This window comes from Ischnura elegans, chromosome 9 (genome assembly GCF_921293095.1).
Source record: "Ischnura elegans chromosome 9, ioIscEleg1.1, whole genome shotgun sequence".
Lineage (NCBI taxonomy): Eukaryota > Metazoa > Arthropoda > Insecta > Odonata > Coenagrionidae > Ischnura > Ischnura elegans.
Genome location: NC_060254.1, coordinates 24,926,185 through 24,948,650, shown reverse-complemented (window position 1 = coordinate 24,948,650; position 22,466 = coordinate 24,926,185). Strand labels below are relative to the sequence as shown.

The 22,466-nt window shown below is 37.5% G+C and overlaps 1 protein-coding gene across 5 annotated transcripts in view; it reads left to right on the top strand.

The window, feature by feature from the left end:
- Positions 1-21,051, top strand: part of LOC124166109 (myocardin-related transcription factor B-like) — a 298,259-nt gene extending 277,208 nt beyond the window's left edge. For all 5 annotated transcript variants that reach the window (XM_046543755.1, XM_046543753.1, XM_046543756.1 and 2 more), the window contains 12 exons: positions 530-661; positions 1,435-1,602; positions 3,194-3,771; positions 4,420-4,545; positions 6,075-6,444; positions 7,509-7,814; positions 8,574-8,990; positions 9,705-9,872; positions 10,312-10,840; positions 11,121-11,460; positions 12,191-12,323; positions 13,198-21,051. In XM_046543755.1, the coding sequence (XP_046399711.1) occupies positions 530-661; positions 1,435-1,602; positions 3,194-3,771; positions 4,420-4,545; positions 6,075-6,444; positions 7,509-7,814; positions 8,574-8,990; positions 9,705-9,872; positions 10,312-10,840; positions 11,121-11,460; positions 12,191-12,323; positions 13,198-14,042 (4,112 nt within the window). In that variant the 3' untranslated portion in view covers positions 14,043-21,051. The remainder of the gene's footprint in view (positions 1-529; positions 662-1,434; positions 1,603-3,193; positions 3,772-4,419; positions 4,546-6,074; positions 6,445-7,508; positions 7,815-8,573; positions 8,991-9,704; positions 9,873-10,311; positions 10,841-11,120; positions 11,461-12,190; positions 12,324-13,197) is intronic.
- Positions 21,052-22,466: the final 1,415 nt, after the last annotated feature.

Genomic DNA, 22,466 nt, shown 5'->3' with positions numbered 1-22,466 from the left:
TTACTCTAAACTGTTTTATGCCTTCAATATGCAAATGGTAACATCTCAATGCTTTCAGGCATTTAATAATTGTAATATTTTATTGGATATGAATTTAGTGAAATACATGTTTGTATGAAAATAAAAAGTACTTCTAGGATTTAAACAGCATAAAAAATAGTGAGGGGTCAGTTGGTATTGTACTAACTTTGTATTGGATCGTCACATTGTGGTGATTAAATGTTTGGCATCAGGATGGTTCTAATGAAGTCCACTAGAATGTTTCCAATTTGTTGATCATTTTACCTGTAAGTACACAATGATATATGACTAGCATTGTGCTGCCAGTAATCTCATTTTGCTCAAAATGAAATAGAGTTAAGCTTTTGGATTAGTGGGTAGATTGTTAAGTAAAGTAATGGGGGATGGCTAAACGTAGATGAACTGGGGATCTATTATTTACTCCCCAGGTGGACTCTTGCCAATGTCTGTGGCAAATATAGAAGGGTGATTAATATAATTGGATGTGTTTTCATTGGTGTCTTTGCAGCTCTGAAGACACCTCCAGCATTCCACGAGCAAAGGCAAAAGCTTGAGCGCGCCAAAACTGGTGACCTCCTCAAGGCCAAGATTCAGCAGAGACCCAACAGAACTGAGCTAGTGAGACAGCACATTCTAGAAGGTATTGATTATGCATTGCACATATGTAGCACACTTTAAATTTTTGGTATTTTGAATTATTACAGCATTTTTTTACAATAAGGATGTCTGTAATGATTTAATATTTCATTTCATTTTTCACTTTTTGGATTTCGTTCAAATAAGGAAAAAATTCAATATGTTTGTAATTGAATCACTGAAGTGTGGTATTTTTATTGCGGAGAGGGAAGCTTGCCCTTTCATATTTTGGATTACTGAATTATTGTTTTTTAATTATGTTCTATTTATTTATTTGAAATTTCATTCCATTTTTACTCTTTAGAATATCGTTCCAATAAGAAGTAAATTCATTATATGTATTTCTAATGGAAATCACTGGAGCATTGTACGAATTTGGTATGGTTAGGAAAGTACTAACAATTTTATCATTTATCTAAATAATAATAAAGCTGTTCACTTGAGCAAAAAAATATATAGCTAATATTTTTTTTCTTTTTAAGTCTTTGTTCTTTAAAAATTTTTATGGAAAAATTCTTGAAGCATCAGAGCACTAATTGCATCAGAGCATCTAATTGGGCTGTGGATGGTGCATTTGACTGTGGGCTCTATCAAAATTTAATTTCGCTGTGAAAAGAAAACATTTATATGAATTTATTTCATTAGTTTTGAAAGCTGTAAAATAATTTTGAAATTGTATCGGGCGATCTTTGTAAACTTTTATGTGTAGCTATGCTTATGAGGAAGAGCAGTTGATTTTCACCATTTGATTTGAACTTTCCCCTTTCCCCCTTTCAGCAGATATGGGTCACGTGGATCCGTCGCTGGCAGAACGCCAACGGATGCTGAAGAAGGCACGTCTACAGGACACGCTCAATGACCAGCTGTCCCACAGGCCTGGGCCCCTCGAGCTCATTCAGAAAAATATTTTGCACACGGAAGAAATAATTGAAAGGGCTGTTAAAGGTAATGTGTGATCTCTCAGGCATTTATGTTTGTTGATGATATTTTTTTTTACCATAATATCCACCTTTACTATGCATCATCTTTGATGTATTTCTTGTTTGTTGTTATTATTTTTTAGAATGGATAATTTCACCTTAAAATTCATGTCACCTATGTGTTTTTATTATTATTGGCCAGATATATCCTTGATTATACTTTTTAAAATATTGTAGAATCCATTTCTGGTTCACTTAATGAACCTGCTTTCTCTTTTTGACAGAATAGTGTGTTATCCCTTGTTGGTACTGATGTGTGTTTAGAAGTAAACTTTAAATACTTGGGTACTGCTCTACCCAATTATTTAAAGTTTTAATAATTTATGTATTTTACATCTTAGGATTATCTTTATGGCTGGGAAATATTGGAGTAAAATTCGTGGTTCCATGTATAAATACTTTAAATGGCTTAGGTTTTGGCATTCTTTTTATTTTCCATAAATCCATTCCCTAAATTGGGAGACCTTTTTTTACGGGAGACTTTTTTTTACATTTTGATAGGCTCAAATATTAACCCTTCTTTAAGAACAACGTGTATTTCTGTGCTTTACTTAACCCATTAATCCCCAGCGTTGCGTTAACGCAACATTATTGAATTCTAATTCTCAGAACAAGTTTCTACCTCAGAATAATTTTGTCTTCGATTTACTGACTTTTTAAAGTATCCCTTGTTCTAATTTTGTCACTTACACCAACATTTTCATTCATGTAATTGTATTTTTATGACTAATGGCGTTTGGCACAAAAATTGATGCACACATACGAGACACCCTAGGAAAAATGACATCCCCCGGCATGTCCGTCATGGCAGAATGGAGCATTTCCTCCAAAGGAATACGGATAACTCCCGGCGAAGATGTCGAGTGTACAAATAAAAATAAAAAATAAAATATGTAACCTAATTTTTAAAAATTACTTATTTTGTATAAATTTACCGGATTTTACCCAGTGCTGCGTATACGCAGCTTGTTGAAAATCATATACTATGATGAAAATATTTTTTTTCCAAAAATTCATCTTAATTAGGCCAAAATAAATGGGAAAATGCGAAACTACCGATGTTAAAAGCCCTGAATACAGGTTGGGGAATAATGGGTTAACATCCCATGAGATGTGCCCTTTAATGCATAGTCAGCATTTGTAAGAAAAGTTACATTCAGTTTCTGAATTTTAAGTTGCTGACAATTTTCGTCAAACATGTACTTCAGTTTCAATTCACCTTATTTGAATATTGTGGTGGAATTGAAATATTTGTAACTATTCATACGATGATAGGAAAAGTAAGTGCAGCAATAACGTTGGATAATAAGTTCGTTTCTTCAACCCAATTTTCTCTTTCATCATCACTGCTCAACAATCCTAAGGTTGGTTTGACGCAGCTCTCCTCTCGTTTCTTCTATCAGCTCATCTTTTCTCACCTACGTATTTCTTCTCTTACACAACCTGTTTAACTGTTCCATATATTTCATTCGAGATATTCCGTTCTTGCCATCAACCTGTTCTCGACGATTGTCTTCATTTTCTATTTACCCCTCATTGTATTATTCTGATTCCAGAGGGCCAAATCTCCTTCAAGGCGACTTGCGAGGGACACCTGGCGCGACCCCAGCACCCCTCTCAGTACGTCACGTTCGAGGAGGACTCTGGTGGGAGCTCAGAGGGTGCAGCCGGCTCTCCCCCTTCCTCCCTGCAGTCGGCAGTGCCCTCCGTTCCCGCCGAGACGGCCGTCCCACACAGCCCAGGCCTTGCCTCTACCACCTCCAGCCTCTCTCCACTCAGCTCCGTCTCTTCCCCACAGAGTGTCCCGGCCCCCCCTGCCCCCTTGCCCCCGCCTCCGCCTCCCCCACCTCCCCCACCCGCGATCCCCACGCCCCCTCCACCGCGCTCCATGCCCATCGCCACTCCAAGCCAGGGGAATTTTGGAGCGCAGCAGACCCCGGCCCCATCTCCCTCATCGTCGTCCGCTTCATCCACTCCATCATCGTCCCTCTCACACGTGTCACCGTCACCCCTCTCGGCCGTCCTCTCAGCACACAAAGACCAGGTGTCTTCCTCCTCGAGTAGCAAGAACAGGAAAAAGTCAAAAACAAAGTCTCAGCCGAAGACGAGGACAATCAAGTTCCACGAGTACAAGGTGGGTGACCATTTTACTAAGATTGGTGTTGAAATGAAAGGTGATAGCACTTTCCTTCAATTATTTAATGCATACAATGTGTTTCGGCTCACAGAGCCATCATCTGGTACAAGATATTGTAGTACTTGGGAACATCACAACTTGAGCTAGGGGTGGGGGAGGATTTGATGTTTTCATGTACTACAATGTCTTGTACCAGATGATGGCTCTGTCAGCCAAAACATGTCGTGTGCCAAGATCCTACCTTTTTATGATTTACTCTCTGCAATTCTGACTAATTAACTTGAGAAATAGTCACATTCAAAATGTGTAAAATATTGACTTTGTGCTCCGCCAAAATAGTTTAATTCACCTCCTCTTTAATAGTTACACAACTTCATTTTAGTCAGCCATGGGTGATTTTTATGTTTTTATGGAACTGCGATTTAATTTAGCAATTAATCAATGGTGCCAAAAATTATTTCTTGCCTCAAAAAGCTTTGTCGATTCTTGTGTTTTTTCTCAAGTTAATGTATGTATTTTTTATGCCTCACAATGCTCCCTTCAGTGATAATGTAGTGCTATCATAGTGTTATCATCATTCTAAGATCATTTAGTAAGGGAAGGATTTCAGCGTTAATGTTTTAAATGTTCATGGTTTGCTTTCAGGGTCCACCTAATGCGCAGCGAAATTCATCCTCTCTGGTTTCACCTCCACCAGTGGAGACGTCATATGAGCTATTACTTCAACAACAACAATTATTTCTACAGTGGCAGCTGGAGTGGCAACACAAGGTAAGACATCTTTAAATCAATGAAGTTTAAAATTAATATCTTTAAATAAATAAAGTACAAAACGCCGTCTTAGGTTGGTTTTGGTTGTTTTCTAGCTCAATACCACATAAAATCATCCTAGTCAATTAATTAAATTCCGATCAAGTGATTACCATGTAGGAGGCCTACTCGTCTGAGGAGACCAAGGAAATAGCTAGCAAAATATTGTATCCTCACATGATTTGGCAGTTAATTGTCCACATAGTGAAGCTCTTTAGTCCATCATAAAAAAATACAATCATTAACAAAAAAAGAGAGTTATCAACCGAATATTTCTCAGAAGTGAGATGCTAATGAATATTGAAATTATTAATGAATATTCCCCAATTGGTTGTAATGAATCATATATTTTGGATTTCTTTTGCGGTTCTTAATCTAGCCGTTGATGTTAATGATTAATTTTATTGAGATGTCTTTGGATTCAATGTGCAATAGAGTGGGCCGAAAAAAGTCATTTTTGTCAGATCAAAAACATGTATGTCTTAAAAGTTGTGTACTAGCAGTAGGATAAATGGCATAAAATATTAGGTCTAACGGATAATATCTTTTAAGTCTTAATATCTTAAAGATTTTAAGGCATTATGTGTTTATAGGAGCTGAGGTACACACACACGGACATTTAGTGCTTTCATGGTTGGGAGGGCAGGAGTGGGACTCGGAATGCAACCACCTCCCCATGGCGAGTCCTGGGTAGTTCTATACAGACATACTACGTGAATGTACAGGAACTAGCGAAGAGTTGCATACTTTTCATAATTATCAGTAGATACAGACATTCAGATCTACAGCAGCTTCTATGACTTAGCATCTTCCTTAAGTACTATTTTATTGTATGAATACATATATTACATGCTTTTACTATATACTATTATGTTAATGCATTACATACTATAAAATTTAAGTTTTGTTGAATGTTTAAACAATCTCGAAAACTATTGGCCCATAGAAATAATTTTTAAGCTTTTATAATTTCCACGAAAAAAGCTGTTTTTACACTACATAATTGTGATGTCTGAATTTGTTGTGCCACAGGCCTAATATTTTTGATTACTGACACTGGACCTAATAAGAAACTTTTAAGATATCCATATTTTTGGAATGACATAATTAGACTTATTTTTAAAAATACTGAAAATTTCAATTTTTTCCTAAAAATGTGAAATTTCAAAGTGTTTGCGGAGTCTAAAGATATTATCCGCTAGACCTAATATTTTATGCCATTTATTCTACTGCTAGTACACAACTTGTAAGACATACATGTGTTTGATCGGATGAAAATTACTTTTTTCGGCCCACTCTAATGTACATCATATTTGTGCTCTTGTCCAGGTCAGGCACCTAAGGCAGTACAACATCTCAAAACCCAGTTATCTGAATAAAATTATAGAGTTCTTTTCATTTCTGTCGATGGCTAATTCCCACCATATTTTTACAAAATGTCTGTCGACCTGCTATCCTTAGTTGAAATGATTGTTTGTTATTTTTTTCAGTATCCTCAAATCATCCTACCAGCAGCCCAGAAACCATCCGATGTGGGTTTGATAACTGTCACAACCCCTTCTGCAACAATCACCTCTGGAAATACGTCCTCATCATCGTCATCGCTGCCCCCTCCCACCCCACCCCCCCAGCCTCCTCCACCCACTACGCCCATCTTCCTGCAAGCGCATTCCCCTGGCTTTGTTGCCTCTTCCCCTGCGTCCATCGGAACGGCGCCTTCTCCAGCATCAGTCTCAACCACCTCTTCAACTCCAATCATGTCCGCTGCCTCGATAAGCGTCTCTTCATCGTCATCTGCACCTTCACCAAAGGATGTGGCAGCCCTGAGGTGTTTGCCGCCAAAAATGGAAGACATGAAAGGTAATTTATGATGATTTGGTCATGTTCTCTCTACTATGTTGGCCAGATAAAGTAATAATTCTTAACAACATCCTGGGTACAATACATGGATACAACATCATTCTATTCGTTGGTTTAGTGATCAGTTATAACTCCTCAAAAAAAAATATTTACACCTGCAGAAAGTTTTTGGAAACTGATAGAATAGGTTCCAGATTAATTCAAAATACTCGATGGAACAAAGCTTTGTATGCAGTCATGTGCTCTGGTGCAGAGTTATTTATACCAAGGAACATTTTTTATTGTAAAGGAGGGTAGGAGCATTTTTATTGCATAGGAAGGCAATTATATATGTGGATTTACGACCATGTGAGAGGGTTCTTGTGGACTGAAGTTGAGTATCAGTCCATGTGAAGTAAGCATAGCATATTTGGTTGTGTTCTGTATCATGTCAGGAATAAGATGATGATAATTTACTAAGGTCATATTGCACTTATGAAATTGTATTTATGGTGCCAGAAATTGCCTGAGAAAAATTTATCCAAAAAATTCAAATTTTCCTGAATTTGTACCTGATTTTTTTTATTTTCCTGCAATACCATGTTCACTGTATCAATTTGAGTGCTGAACAAAAAATACATCTTGTCAATGTTCATGATGGCCCCTGGAATGTCACTGTATTATAGTTCTGCTTTGTGGCTGAATTTTTTTGTAATATCTCCTAATTTTACTAGCAAGCTAGTTTCTTCTGCCCAGCGTAGCTTTAAGCAATCAAATTTATTATCTTGATTGAATTCAATCTTGAAGCCGTAAGTGAAATCCAATGCAAGCATTAGTTTATAGAAATCCTTTGTAGACTTCATAATGCAGATAAAAGTTGATCTAATTCCATAGTTAATTAAATGATTGACTAACCAAAGTTTTACACTTTGAAAATTGGTTATTAGTCAAAATCTCATTTGGTTAATTTTTTATATAAAGTGTCTAATCAAACTGAGTTTTACTTTTTTATGAATCATATACTTATGACATTGGCCTCAGTTATATCATGGTATCTTACCAAATTTATAAATGCATTCTTTCAGTGAGTGACTTGAAGGCAGAACTGAAGAAGCGGAATTTGCCAGTGTCAGGCTCTAAACCACAATTAATAGAAAGGCTTCGTGCATATGCTGAGGCTGCACCATCTGCAGGAAATTCCACTTGCGTACAAATGGGGTCACCTCCTGCGTCATCTCCTGGGACGCCTGCGCCTCCTGCACCTCCGCCCTTGCCTTCCCCCGCGTCCACTCCGCAAATGGCGTCCCAATCTCAGTTCACCGGCACGTCATCGACATCATCACAATCAGCAATATTTGGAATGGATGCTAGTCTTGAAGACTCACTACCACGTAAGTCACTCTCGCATTCAAATAATCTTAGGAGAATATTATCGTTATATTTTATTTATCTAGTAATTTGGATGCATTGTGAGGCATTTCAAATTTGTGAGGTGCATATGTAAGGACAAAGAAGGATTAAGCACAAAAGGCAAAATAAGAAAAGGTCGATCACCATTTAGGTACACATTTATTGAATGATATTATTTTTGTTGGAGAAATGATTTTAATTTTGATTTGAAAACATCATTAGATTTTAGGCTCTTAAATATAATTATTTATTCTCCCGCCAAACTTAGTGGTACCTATTTGTCTCCATTGTTTAAATCCAGTATTTGAAATCTAAAAACTGAAAATATTTCAACTTTATTTGTATGCTCCAATCCTTTGCATTGTGATAAAATATTGTTAGTGGTGTAACTCAAATCTTTCTCTTTTATATGATTTTTTATGGAAAACCAATACATATTCTTGTCAATCAAAGAGTGATATTTTTATACATTATGTTTTCTAATAGTTTAACTTACAGTTTTGGGATTTTTACGTGCTGTATTGAAAATTTTAAAAATTAAAAATGATAAAGGGCTGTTTCTAGCCATACGTTGGTACATATTAGGTGCCACAGAAATAAGTAAAAACACTCAAATTGTAAAATGTAAATCATCGAGTCACACATACATATTCATTTGAATTTGTGTCAATGAATTTTTATTTTTTCAACTTCAATGGGGGCAAAAGTGTTAATAGCTCTCCTTTTGTTTTTTCCTGTAGCTCTGGCAATGGACTCGCCTGTCGTGTCTCCCAGTGGCGCTTCCATGGACGCTCTCTCCTCTTCATCTTCATCCCCCCCATCGCCGTTGTTCATTCAGAGCAAGTCGAACGCTCCATCAGCGGCCATGACACTGCAAGTCTTCTCCCCAGCCTCGGAGATGGAAGTGGACCCGGAGGCGGCCGTTGTCGTGATCCTTGCTCCTCCGGCTGCAGCGGCCTCTCCACCCGCCTCTGCTCCCTCCCCGCCCCCAGGGACAAAGCAGGCCCCCTCGCCTCCACCTGCGTCGTCCGCCTCTCCCCCACTGCGACCTCCCCCACCCCCGCCACCCTTGCCGCCACCCCCACAGCAACTGGGCCAGAACGTCGTGTCATCCTCCACCCCAACAGTGGTGCAACCAGAGAACAACATCATCATCGGTGAGTCGGGTGCTTTTCCTCTCAGATATTGGTCTTTACTGCAGGGATGCTATTTAATGCTAATAAGGGCTGCCATCAACTGAATAATTAATACCATGCCCATTTAGTCATGATGACAACTCTTTTTTATAATACAGTTGAGGACCTCAAATCCAGAAAGCTTGGGACCGAAGGGCTTCTGGATTTCTGGTTTTTCTGGACTTCTAGTCTTCATAGTATATTTAGTAAATTAATTAATTTATACGTGTGCTCAGGCTCTTGTACTTGATATTTGATATCCTTATGTGTCCCTCACAAGGTTCTTAGCGTATGTCCATAGCATGTGCTAAATTCCTACTCATCCCAGAACAAGGCTTGGAGAGTGGTGCCACGGGGAGGCAAGTCAAAACACTAGGCAGAGGAATTTTCAAATATTCTGGATTTCTGGTTTTCCGGGTTTCTGGATTTCAGATTTGAGGTCCTCGACTGTATTGCAAAATTAGTTTCATTGAATTTTATTCAGTGAATAATTATTCTTCTATCTCTTCTATTTAAACTGTCATAATTTAAATTAATTAATTGTTTGTCATATAGATATTCAAGTGAATCAAATAGTCATTTCATCTTGGTGTCATGAAATGCTAAGAGTCTATATATTTTGTCATAATTTTATTAGAATAGTCCTCATTGGCTCATTAATCTTATTAAACTAAATTCACTTTCTTCTTTTGCTAGGCAATGACATAATAGCTCAGCAGCAGAAGAAGATAAAGGAGTTGCAGAGGGAATTGTTGCGTTCTCAGTTTCAGCTTCAGTGTGAACGGCAACAGCAGTTATTGCAGCAACAGCTTGCGTCTCAGCAGCAGGCTGCCTCGCAAACACAGCCTAGATCTGGAAGCACAGGTACATGTCTATCTACATCTTAAATCATCGCTAAAGATTTTTTTGTAAGCGAATGATTTTAACATACACTTCCTATTTCTGCTAGCACATTTCAAGTAATTTGCTATTTTATCTTAAATGTTATTATTTAAAAATATTCTTTATTTTCTCCATGAGGCCTCGTAAAAAGATCACTACACTAAGGTGGGGTAAAAGCCTATGCATAAAATGAATGCTTAAAATGATTGCGTATTCCTTGTTGCCTTCCATGGAGATAGGAATAAGCATCCATCTTATTTTTACTTGCGACGCTGAGCAAGGTGGCAAGGACCACCAGTGATCTAAATTGTGTTGTTGAGTTCCACTTGAGTTTTTGTGTGTGTTGTTACCCAGATTGGGTGTTTGTTATTATTTTGAATTATCTTTTGCAATATTTTTTTTCCAATTTTCTCCAATGCAGCGCCAGCATCAAACACCACTGGGGAGGTGAAACCCACCCACCGATTGGTTCTTCAGCAGCATATTCAAAACAAAATTCAGCAACAAAATTTGCAAATTCAGCTGCAGCAACTGCAGGATATGCAGCTCAGGCAGAAGAAATTGCAGCTACAGCTCCAGCAGCAGAAGCAGAAACAGGCATCAGCAACAAAGCAGCCTGGGCAGCAAGTGCAGGAAGCTCAGCCGCAACAGCAGCAGGCTACGCAGAGTGCCAGGGCTAGTTTGGCTGCCTTCCTGCAGCAGCAGAATTCTGCCACATCTGCATCGAACAACAACAATGCTTCGACAAATTCCAACAACAGTAGCAACAATAATAATAACAACAACAGCAATAATAACAATAGTTTGAAGAAGGGGGCCAATAGTCATCAGCAGAAGGTGGTGCTAAACCAGCTCAATCTATTAAATAAGACTGTCAAGACGGAGCCATTGACTGCTATTGGCCAAAAAACCACAGGAACCACGCCAAATGGTGTTGTGGGGCATCATAGGTAATAACTGATTTACATTCTATTCCAAAAGCACCAAAAATCAAGTTGACGTGATTTTTAGTTGAGTGGGTAACAAAGAAGTGCGATCTCCGATTTAGTTAGCTTGATTATTGGTGCTGCACAGCCTTAGTATTTTGTATTTTTTATGTCGCAAATTTGCTTTTCTATCTTATGAATAGTCAGTGGGAGAATATTTTAACATAGACTAATCATCTCGTAAAAGAGAGTATCAGAAACATCCTTATCCTAATCGCTATCAATGTGTTTGATGTCACCACAGGACTGCTTCCTTGCCCAACTTTTTTGGCACTACATTTGGATCGACCAAGGTATCACAGAGGCTGCCTCTGCTGACTGGCCAGCAAGGGCAACAGCAGCAACACATCCAGCCGGTGACGTTGCTGCCCACTGCGGAAGAGGGCCAAAAGGGGACTGACGGGGTGGAGGGAAGTGGTGGTATTGGCGACGCGATTGGCTTGGAGCTTTCACCTGTCGGGATGCTCAAGCCGGAGTCTCCCCCATCCCCATCCCACTCATCCTCGCCATCTCCTCAGCAGTTCCTAATTACCAAACATCCGCCACAGTATGAGGAAGCCACCAAGTCTCTAAAGATAAAGCTGGTGAGTAGCTTTTTATGAGTTACTTTCATTCTCCTTGCATTGAAGTAGGGATTGGAGTCACTAACATTTTTACTGTAATAAAGATAGGAGTGTCATTCAAAACCTATTCAAGGACGAACTTCGTTAAACACAAGGTACTTGAGAATGTTGCAGTGTACAATGAAATGCATCTACCACAAATAAATCTAGTGTTAATATTTTTCAATGTACATATACTTTAATCAATTCATTTATAAATTCATAAATATAATTTCATATTTTCATTTTCTTTTTCAATTCATAAATATGAAGATATTGTTAATCCTCAAGTTATGATTGTTTCTCTTTATGGTCAGTGGGATAGTAATTCTAGGATAGCTAATTTTTTATCTGAAAACTTACCATTTCCAGTAAGTCATATTTTTGTAAGTTTCCTACTATTTCTTGCAAAAATGCCTGCAAATAAAAGGGGTTGCTAGGCATGCATCTCATTTGTACAATTCTTCTAACTATGAGGTAACCGTTTAAAGAGCCAAAATTATCAGCTCTTCATACATATTGAATTTTTGCAGTGTCTTCTTAATGTAACTATCTGATTTGTTCTTCTCTTTCTAATATGTTACCTAAGAAATATGTACAGTGATTGGTCTAATACTGTTGCTGATATGTTCAATAGCAGCAGTGTCAGGTCAAACTATCCATTAAGTGTAAATTAATTTGTGAAGTTAATTAAATATGGATTAAATTTCAGGAGCCTGGCTTAGATAACTCAAATACTGACGCAGGAAACTCTCAAGATTCCTCAAGCTCACGGAACTCCAGTGGGAAAAGTGTTAAAAGCCAGATTGTGGATGATCTCCTCGAGATACTCATTAAAAATGGCGGTAAGTTTATTCCCTGCATTAGTGCTCATTCCCTTAATTTAAAATATTTGTCGTGCCACTTCTTAATTTTCATTATCTGAGGTTTATTTTTAATGGAAAATATATACATCTCTTGCAATGACAGTGTGTGGAGTTGCTTGGTTGGTAAGAAATTTATTGTGAATAGCTTATACACATTTGGATTACATTGGCACAAAAATAATTAAATCAGATATCTTGCAGCGATGAAAAAGATCAAGAAATCTGTGATGAAATAGTTTTTACTTTTTTTGCTTGACTATAAAATAAAGATTTTCCATTTATTATCTTAACAAGCAATAGGTTTGTGATAAAAGTTGACAACCATTGGATTGCATAATATAGATAGTTATTGATTAAGCATACCTTTGCAAGTTATTTTACTGAATTCTTGTGTATCTCATTATGTATTACAACCTATGACAGCTATTCAAAATTGCTTTTCCCCCGGACTTGCCTCAAGGGAATGTAAAATGTTACATTAACATTCAGTGTTTGGAGGTGACTCTTAACCCAATTGCTCTTTCCAATGTACCCTGAAGGCTTTACACTTACTTTTAATTGCATCATTGGGATCACCGAGATTGTTAACAGTGCATCTTTCGCCATGAACTGACTCTTTCTATTCTGTCAGTGCTGTATCTTCATCATACAAACATCTAAAAATGAAGTCCCCGCCGCTAGTATGCTGAAGTCGCATGGCCAGTGTCCGAATCTCTCGTCTTTAGGTTATGCTAATCCTTGAATTATTGCTCCATCTCTCCTTTTTTCTCTTTTCTGTCCCAATTGCTTTTTCTGTGTCCTCTTGAAGTACTTAATGGAGTTGTCTTGATTGTGTCTATTTTATCCATTGCAGAGCTTCCCCCCAGTGCAGTGAATGACCCCCCAACGCCCACGACCCCAGGTCGCTCCCTCCCCCAAGGCCTCATCTTCACCCCCTCGACCACTGCTGTGTCCACCAATCCCAGCTCCTCCCCTGCCACGGCCGTCTCCATGGTGCAGCAACAGTCGCCGATGGCCCAGCCGTCGTTCGACCAACTCGTGCTCCCCGAAGTGAAGAGCGAGGACATGTCCTCTGACAAACACATGTCCTCCTCGTCAGACTCGCACATGTTCCACCCCTTTGACTTTGTGCTCGGTGCCGACACTTCCCCCACACCCCTGCACCGTGTGGCGTCGCAGGAGAGTACCACGGCCCACCACGACGACCACTCTGAGCTCATGCCGCTGCAGAATGCAGCAGACGAGCTCGGCCTCAACCTTGAGGCGCTGGACGTCATGGAGTTTGACCTCCTGACGGGCCCCTCCCATCCCCCGCCCATCTCCCACGTAGACATGGGACCCGTTTCCCCGGTGACCCCAGAAAACAGGGGGATGGACCACATCCACGAGCCCACAATGCACAATTCGATGCCTCGCGACGAGGACGTGGACATGGAGGCAGTTGTGGGGCCAGGAGGTGGTGGGGGGGAGTTGTCAGAGATGCCAATGGACCTGGATGTGTCGGACTGGCTCGATTCCCTGATAGCCCCGTCGTCGACTGCGCAAAGTGGAGGGGGCACTTCTCCTTTTCACCACCAGTCCCTCCAGCAACCCCCACAATACGACCCACTCCTGTCACACAGTCACGACCCATTCGATTTGTTTGATGATGCAGAGTTGAGGATGGCGTCATGGGACAGGGTGGACTTTGCAACATAGTGCATGTATGGGTGCTTGCGATTGGAACTATTTTACTATGTTGAACACTTGAAATGCCAAGGTGTGTGTGTGTGTGGTTGGACCTAGTCTTTGGTAAAGAACAAAGAAGACCACAAAATGTGAATGTATTTGCTCCTTTTCTTGGCAAATTCCTCACAGCTTTGTTCATCTGTTTGCCATCACAATGACGCTTTTTCGAGTGGATTGTCATGTGCTCAAACGGATCACTGAGTCCCAAATGGTGCTTTATTAGCAGACTGCTGCTTTCCCATGAATGTAAGTACGTACATTCACCATGCTGATATTGAAGCATTTCTTTTAAAAAAACTGAGCAAAATCTTCTGCTTCAAGATAGTGTTTAAATGAGGGGGAGAAATGATAAAATTGGTGACGTGACTGATGGGCATTTTGCCATTTGACTGTTAAGAAGCTAGCTGGCAGAAGTGTTTGAAGGAAGGATGTTAAACTTAATCCTTGTTCTTCAGTTAAGTTTGGAGGACTGGTTTCCAAACAGAGGCCAAGTGTCAATGTCTTCTCTGCTCATGGGAGAATCTAAACAGGACATTGGTGGATATAAGAGAAGAGATGATTTAGACTTCAGTGGTGTTTTATCAGCTGTATATTTCCTTGGCAAAAAGGATTTACTGTGCTGTTTTAATCATTCTGCAAGAAATGCAGAAAGGAATAAAACTTATGCTCTGGTAAGAAGTAGCTAATTTTGTTAATGGAGAGAGAATTGCCCCCCAATGATTAATACTTAATGTTTGAACGTTGCTTTATCATTCAGGAAGGGGCAATGAATGGTTGGCCTCATTTGAGGCCTTGGTACCTAGATTACATCTCACAAATCTATGCATTATTTCACACCTTCCATATGTGTATTGAGTGATATTGTTGCCTACTCAGAAGGATCTAACCAGTTCTCATCGTATTCTTCCTCATGAAGATGGATTTTGGTCAAAGGGAACATGTGTGTCAATGGGACGTGTTATAAAAGGTTTATTGATCCATTTCCCATGACCTTTATCATTTGATCTTCATAATGTTGTGTGGTCATACATTTATACACGCCTGTTTTTAGCTGTGTATCATGCAGAGCTAATTTGTTGGCCCCACTCATCAGGGTAATGCCGCATCTCAACACAAACTGTTAAAGTTGGCCAGCCTAAAATGCTGTTTTTGAAAGTGGGAAACAATGGGTTTTGAAGTACCTAAATGTTATACTTCAGGGACATGATTTTTATGGACAAATAGAAAAGTCTTCTTGGAAATTTTTCTGAATGCTTAGCCTCATGGATATGCCGTATCCCTACTCAAACTGTATAGGACTCTCATATCATTCATTCTTTGCTCAATACAAGAAATCCTGCATTGGATTTGTTGATAAAATCCTATCCCTTGTTGCCACCTGTTAAATTTGTGCACTAATTTCTCTATACTTGTGAAGCTATTGAATCCTAGACATAAAATTTCATATTATTGAATGAATACATATTATGCCGTAGACAATCAATAGTCTGACTCCCATTTTTAGGTGCATGTTTTGGAGCGAAGGTCTTTGTTGACTGTGAGCATTTTATTGTGCTATCACCTCCATCTTAGAACAGCAAATGCTAATTTGTATTTTTAAAGCAAAGTACCTATTTCAAGTTATATGCTTAGTGAAAGGTTTTGCTCCAAGAAAAATCATTGGTGATTGCTAATTATTACCATGGGAACATTCTTCAATCCTCAAAATCTTAGCCAACTCAGAGATGTATTTTTACCTTTTTAATTTTATGGCATTTAATTTCCCAAATTTTAGTATCTTCAATTTTAATGCTGTAGCATAGATAAAATATGCTTAAGGATTCTGCATGCTTTTCAAGAGAAAACCAAGTCTATCCATAACATAGTGTATAAAAAATCAAATGTGTTTGTTAAAGTTGATGTCGTGACTGAATCCAGTCTTATCCATTCAGCCTTATCAATATCAACCATATTCATTTTTCCCATCAAATCGGGTTTGGTATATTACACCAAATAATGTATTTGCTCATTGCATATTCCCATTGCTCATTGAAGCTGTGTACTATTTTGAACAAGGATATCATATCAATGCTACAAATTATTCAAGACTGCCCATGTCACTGAAGAATGGTTGTGTTTGATACAGCACAATAGATCTGTCTATAGTTAAAGATGTAAAATTATACTTATGCATTAAAATGCAATCATCTTCCATAATTCATCTTCGAGCGTTTTGAACTTCGCGTAAGCGTTTTAACAAAAAAATTCCTTATCCAAATTTAAGTACCTGCCTTGGTTTTAAAGTGAAAGCATGGTTCGTTTCCTAGAATGTGCACAGAGTAAAGAATGAAGTTGATAGCTTCTTATTACAATTCATTATGTTAAATTTAAGTATGTAGAGTTAGGGCTTCTAAATTTATTGAGCTCTTTTTAACATACATAACGGTGCTTCCTTTGTCGTGAAAACATATATTTTACTAGATTGAGAAGTATTTATGGTCTTGACTTCAGTGCAAGGTGCTTGTTTTGTGATGCCAGTCTTGTTTAACAGGTTATGTTCTTCGTATACCTTCTCAAAACTAGGTAGAATATAAGAATGTCTTGGTTCCACTTTTCCAGTATCAGTTCCAATTGCAATAAGATTCCAGGCATCTGCTCTAAGACCCAGTTCTCAGTTCTGAGTACTTGGTTCTTACTTGAGCGTTTCATTTTGATTGCTTAATTTAAAAAAAAATATTAATTGTTATTTCTAGAAATTGTGAAAACAACCTAAAATAATCAAGTTATTTTACAAGTGATTGGTTCCATAATATCATCTGATTTAAAATATATCTAAAGTACATTATGTTCAGGAAAGTTTTCTAACTAGGTTTTGTGAAAATGATTTCTGTTCAGATTCTTTTTGGCTGCGGTTCTGATTTTGGTTCTGAATTTCTATAATCTGTTGAACCAAGAAACGAGGAGCTGAACTGACCCACCCCTAGCTGAAAAATTGAGTACATACCTAATTCCTAGGACTGGTAGTGTGTTAGGCTCTCTTGAGTGTGACGAAGTTGCTGTTAGGGCCTCATTCTTCCATGTGTTGCCCAAAAGAACAGCCTCTGCTATTTTTTCATCGTAAATAATATATGATGGGGCTTGGGAACACCATCTTGGACCGATTTGAAAGATTAGCTTAAGAGATTAGCATTAACATTTCTGAATTAGCATAGAATAATTTACTCTATAGAATCTTGCTCAATGAATCTTCCTCCTGTAAAAGTATATCCATCACGCCAGTGTTTCTTCCTGCATGTGATTCCCTCTGCTTGGTAAATCAGCATTTTTGTAAACTTGACCCCTAGCTGTTTACTGACGTCATGTATTACATAAAATCAAATGGGTACAGTCATGATTCACATTTTACTGCTCTCTGTGTGCAAAGAAGTACAAAGAACTTTATCTATGAGGTTTTACTCTTTGTCCCATAAATCTGTGAATGTATATCTATTCAGTCTGGAGAAGACAGTGCCTTATTGTGTGTAGTATAGTGTGGCATTTCTGAAAAAAAAACTCAATCACAATGTTTTTGTAACATTTCCATGACTTAGGTAATAATATTTCAATAACATGAATGACTCCGTATTTTATTCATTGGCCACAATATTTTTTGAAGGAAACTGTAAATGTCATTGCATTCATATTTTATCTTGCGTGTTACATCCTGTTATACATCCTTTCTAAGCGTATTTCCTCTTGTTCCAATTGCTAAATTGTCACGGCTTTATTATCATCACTAATGAGTTATAATCTAGGGTTAAATACCTTTTCAATGAGAAAATGTATAACTTATTCTCTCTGACAGTAGTTTTCTCTTAGCTTATGGAAAATTTAAGATCATTTGATATTGAGTGGCAACACTTTGTAAATCTATGGGGTATCTAATGAATGGATATCTTTTTTGTTGTTCACAATTTCTATTCAATAATTATCTTTTCTCAATTTATATCAGTTACATTGATGTAAAATATATAGGCAGGTAAAATTTGGAGGGTCATCAAAATTTTAACTACAGAGAAGTCATGGAAATTCCTCTTAATAAAGCCAATTTCTCTCCTAAATGCTTATGCAATTCTAGATGCTTATTGTCTCTGTACTCGTTGGGAAGTGAACATTAATGTTAAAATTGAGTGTGAAACCCATTAAATGGAGCGTGAGTCCACTAAGTAATAGATGTATGGAAGATATTGTGGGAACCAACTCTTATAGTTAAACCAAGGTGGGATATTCCAGTGACGTAAATGGCATAACAGCTAATTCCCTAATCTGAAAATATCTTCCAATGCTGTCCCTTTGTCCATTCCCATCCTAGCTTGCGTGTTCCCTGGTGGCTGATGAACGTGATTATACCTGGTGCTTGGCTTTTTGAATGAGTGGACGATGAATATTCATCCGTGTGTAAATAGTTATGCACGTATATTTTTAAAAATTTTACTCTCACTTTATTTGATATAGTACCCCACCAATTCGTCAATGGGCATGCCCTTGTCAAAAAAAATCATTTTGAAATATATGTACAATGACATCTGTGTGACAGCATCATAATCAGTCATGATATAGGTCAATCCTATCCCATCAGCAATATTTTTTGTCTTAGGTAATACTTTTTTTCTCGGTGGAACATTTAGTTAGAGAAATGTATACTCCGTATTTTTTTATTTTCCTAGATTTTCATTTTAACTAAGAAAAGGAATTTCTCGTCCAATATTTTCGCACTGTTTTTTTATCTTAACATAAAAATTATTTATTTTTGAGTTAGGTAATTTATTCTGATGCTGGAAATGTATAAATGACTGTAGTCCACATTGGATGATGTGCTTTTCAATAATAATGAATTACCTAAATATTGTTTAGGATTTTCTGACAAGGTTGAGTATTTAAGATCAAGTTATATCACAGTGACTTAGGAGATTTATACTAGATGGAAGCGAGATGGTTATATTTGTTCACAGCTTTGTGTAGTTCTAAAACCATCTTATCGTGTTAAGCAATAATTTTTCTTTTGTGCTCAGTGTTTATGGAATGTACGATTGATATGAGATTATTATTGCTATTTCTGAAGCATTGTTTATTTTTTACAAGACTTGACCTGTATTTGGTAAAGAGGCTGGTGATGTATATATAGTGTCTCTCTTGAACTGTGGTTGTGATCATGTGGGTAGCTATAAACAATTTTTTGAAACCTTGTTTATGACGGAGAAATAGACAATCAAAATCTTTTTCCCCTTGAAGTTTGTAAGTGCTTAGAAAATTGTTTATTTTCTCCCTTGGGTTAGAGTGATTTAATTTATGTTCATTCTTGCCATTGTTTTTGGTGCACTTTCACGTGTATCATAATTTCTGTCCCTGGTTAATTGTTTATTATTGTATCAGTGCATGGATTTTTTCTGCGTTTCACATCATCATTGTTGTTTTGAGCAGGCTGTGTGAGTTTGCTTCTGGTGAAGTATTGCGTGTGTGCTGCTTCTCTTTTGTTTCCTATTTTCCCATCTACAATTTTTAATGGAAAATATTATCTGTTGCTTTGTGGCAAAGCTTGTTTATTCCTTAATAGTAGAACATTTTGTGGATGGACCTTGAAGGGACTGAATTGAAGCTTGTGTATTTATGATTGTTTTTTTTTCCTGTTTAATTTTGTGTACATTCCATGCTTTAAAAAGGAAAGAATATATTTCCAATTGTTCTGGCTTAGCCTGACCTAATAATTTTTTATTATTTTCATGGTGTCTACAGACTGGTGACTCGCATCCATACTTTTATTGTAACAACACAGTGTTCATATTTTCTAATATTTACTATTCCATTAATCTACAAAAAAATGGAAGACGCATGTGTCCTTAGTTATTGTCTACAAAAGCGTTCTAGAGGTCACTAATGATCTACCTTTAAAGCAGACCATTTGTATATAAAAACACTGTACTATGAATCATGTACAACATACATTCCAAAAGTTAACAAAACTAAGAGTCCATTTTAAAAGTACATACCATTTTTCTCTTGAAGAGTAATACATTCGAATGACAATTGATAGTGCCTTTGATTTAGAAGGGAGGTAATGTCAGTCACTTGAAAGTTTGTCTTAATGAAAGTTTTTTATGTATATGTTAGTTGTAAAAAAATTAATTCTCCATCAAAAAGGCAAAAATATTGTAAGAGTCATCAGTCTGCTGCACAGTTGTCTAGTCCCTATGCCAACACATATAAATATAAGTTAGTATTAAAAATGGCATGATTTACTTACTTTTCAAAGAAATTGACTAAAATGGGTGTTGATATTAGGCTGAATTCCTTTTCAGCTTTTTATACTTTGGTTTCTTGCTTTTGTTGAAAGAGAGTTTTCAATGTTATTGAGTGATGGTATATTGCAAACTTGAACTCAACTGCATCTGGCCCAGGTTTCCCTCTTAATCAGAAAGATCATGCTTTTTTATGATATCCGTTGGGGACCATAGCATTGTTTGAAATGAAAAGAATGGTGAACAAAGAGATGTACCGCCGATGAACTGTGAGATGGTGTACATAAGTGAGGAGGGGAATTAGTGGTAAAGCGAAAGCTCGGAAGTGACCAATTTGTTTGAAACTTTTTCTTTCTTCCAAGAGCAAACTGTAAAAAAAATATATTAAGAGAGGGAGATGTGGGACATTTTAATGTTTATTATTTTTTGTAAAGAGAGCCGAATAATCACAGCAAGGTAATTAACATATTTGTTTATTATTAAGTGATATGTTGCATATTTTTTCATGTTTTACTGCCTTACCCATTTTTCTGTTATTGTGTCCCCTCCATTCTCCAAAAAAAAATCTATATACCCATGTACAATTTGTGAAAAAAAGGTTTTTTGTTGTAATAGCAATAGAGGACTTCTATTATGTACATAAATCATAGTGAGAAAGAATTTTTCATGTAAAATTGGGGTTTTTGACTGTGGTGAATTGAAATAAAATGTGTATTCCTCATTAATTGAGCATTTTTATTTGTTCTCCCTGCAATGCTTTGAAGCATTGTACGATAAGCATTGAGCTACTGAAGTATTCATTGTACCCTCCTGGGGTATGACCAGGCATCCCATTTTTTCTGCTCGTATCCTGATATTCCTCTCTAGAACTATGGAATGCTTAACTGTCAAGCATTCTCGAGCTCTCTTTGTTATCTTAAAGATTTCTGTGGCATGGAAGTGATAAATAGTTAAGTATTTAAAATTTAAATTCAAAATCATTTGGTTATTGGCTGAGTCATCCCCATGAACGAAAAAAAAAATTTGGGGATTTAATTTGTAAGATATTTAAGGAAATTAACTTTTGGGGAAGGTGGGGGTTATTTTGGAGGGGGTGCTGAAAACATCTTCAAAACACTCTGGGGATTGTCTGAAGCGGTTGACTCACACTGCTTGATACATCATTGAACTGTATTTGGCTGGCCAAGTATGGATTTCACCAAACGCATCCTCCTATAATTAATAGTTGAGCTTGTAGCAGTGGTGGATCCAGAGAGGGCCTCTGAAAAATATTTATTGATGAGCAGTGATTGATTTAAATAATTCCAACTTAAAACGGTGCATCAGGAAACCGACACTCCAGTATTCCACTTTGATGGAAGTCACAGAGTAAAGTTTCGTGTCCAGTGGAGACTTCATCTAAAAATTTATCTCAGAAATGCATCCAATTCTTATTGTCTCAGCTTCCTACAGAGCTCGAACACTTCAGTCCCAGAGATTTATCTCTAAAAATGGATTCAATGACGGAAAATAATTGACAATTACACTGCTGTTAGTATTCTGAGACCAGGGTCAGAGCCTTAATTAGAAACTTTCGAATTCTGAGACTTTGTCTCCAATGAAAGTTGTGAATTTCGCGTGTCCATGTGTGGTATGCTGGTTGCTCTTACTGCTCATTTTTTATCGATTCCCTCGCATCAAAAAACTGTATTTTCATTTAAGAAGAAATAAGTTTCATTTTCATTGTGCTGAAAGTTATAATCATGATTGATTTTTACTGAAGTGGCTGCAGTTATTATGGAATGGTCTCCTTAGGTAATTGTTTCGGAAATCCATCTGACTTTTTGAAACCATTTCAAACTTCAGGGAGTATATTCTATTCTAGTATATTCTATAAACTATTTCATCATTGATTTTGAGAAAATTTCTGATAAGACACCCTGACCTCAGTTCACTATTTTAATAGTTTAAAGAAAGTTAGGGGATAATTTTCCCTGGGCTAGTTGTCTCCTGAGTTAATGTATGGCAGGCAGTGGTCACAAGAGAGACGAATGTCATTGGGAGAGATGGAGCATCCAAAGCCACACTCTTGATTCCCTATCTGTAACTACAGATCGTAAAATTGGCCTTTGTCAATGTGCTCCCCCGACCTCTTCCCCTC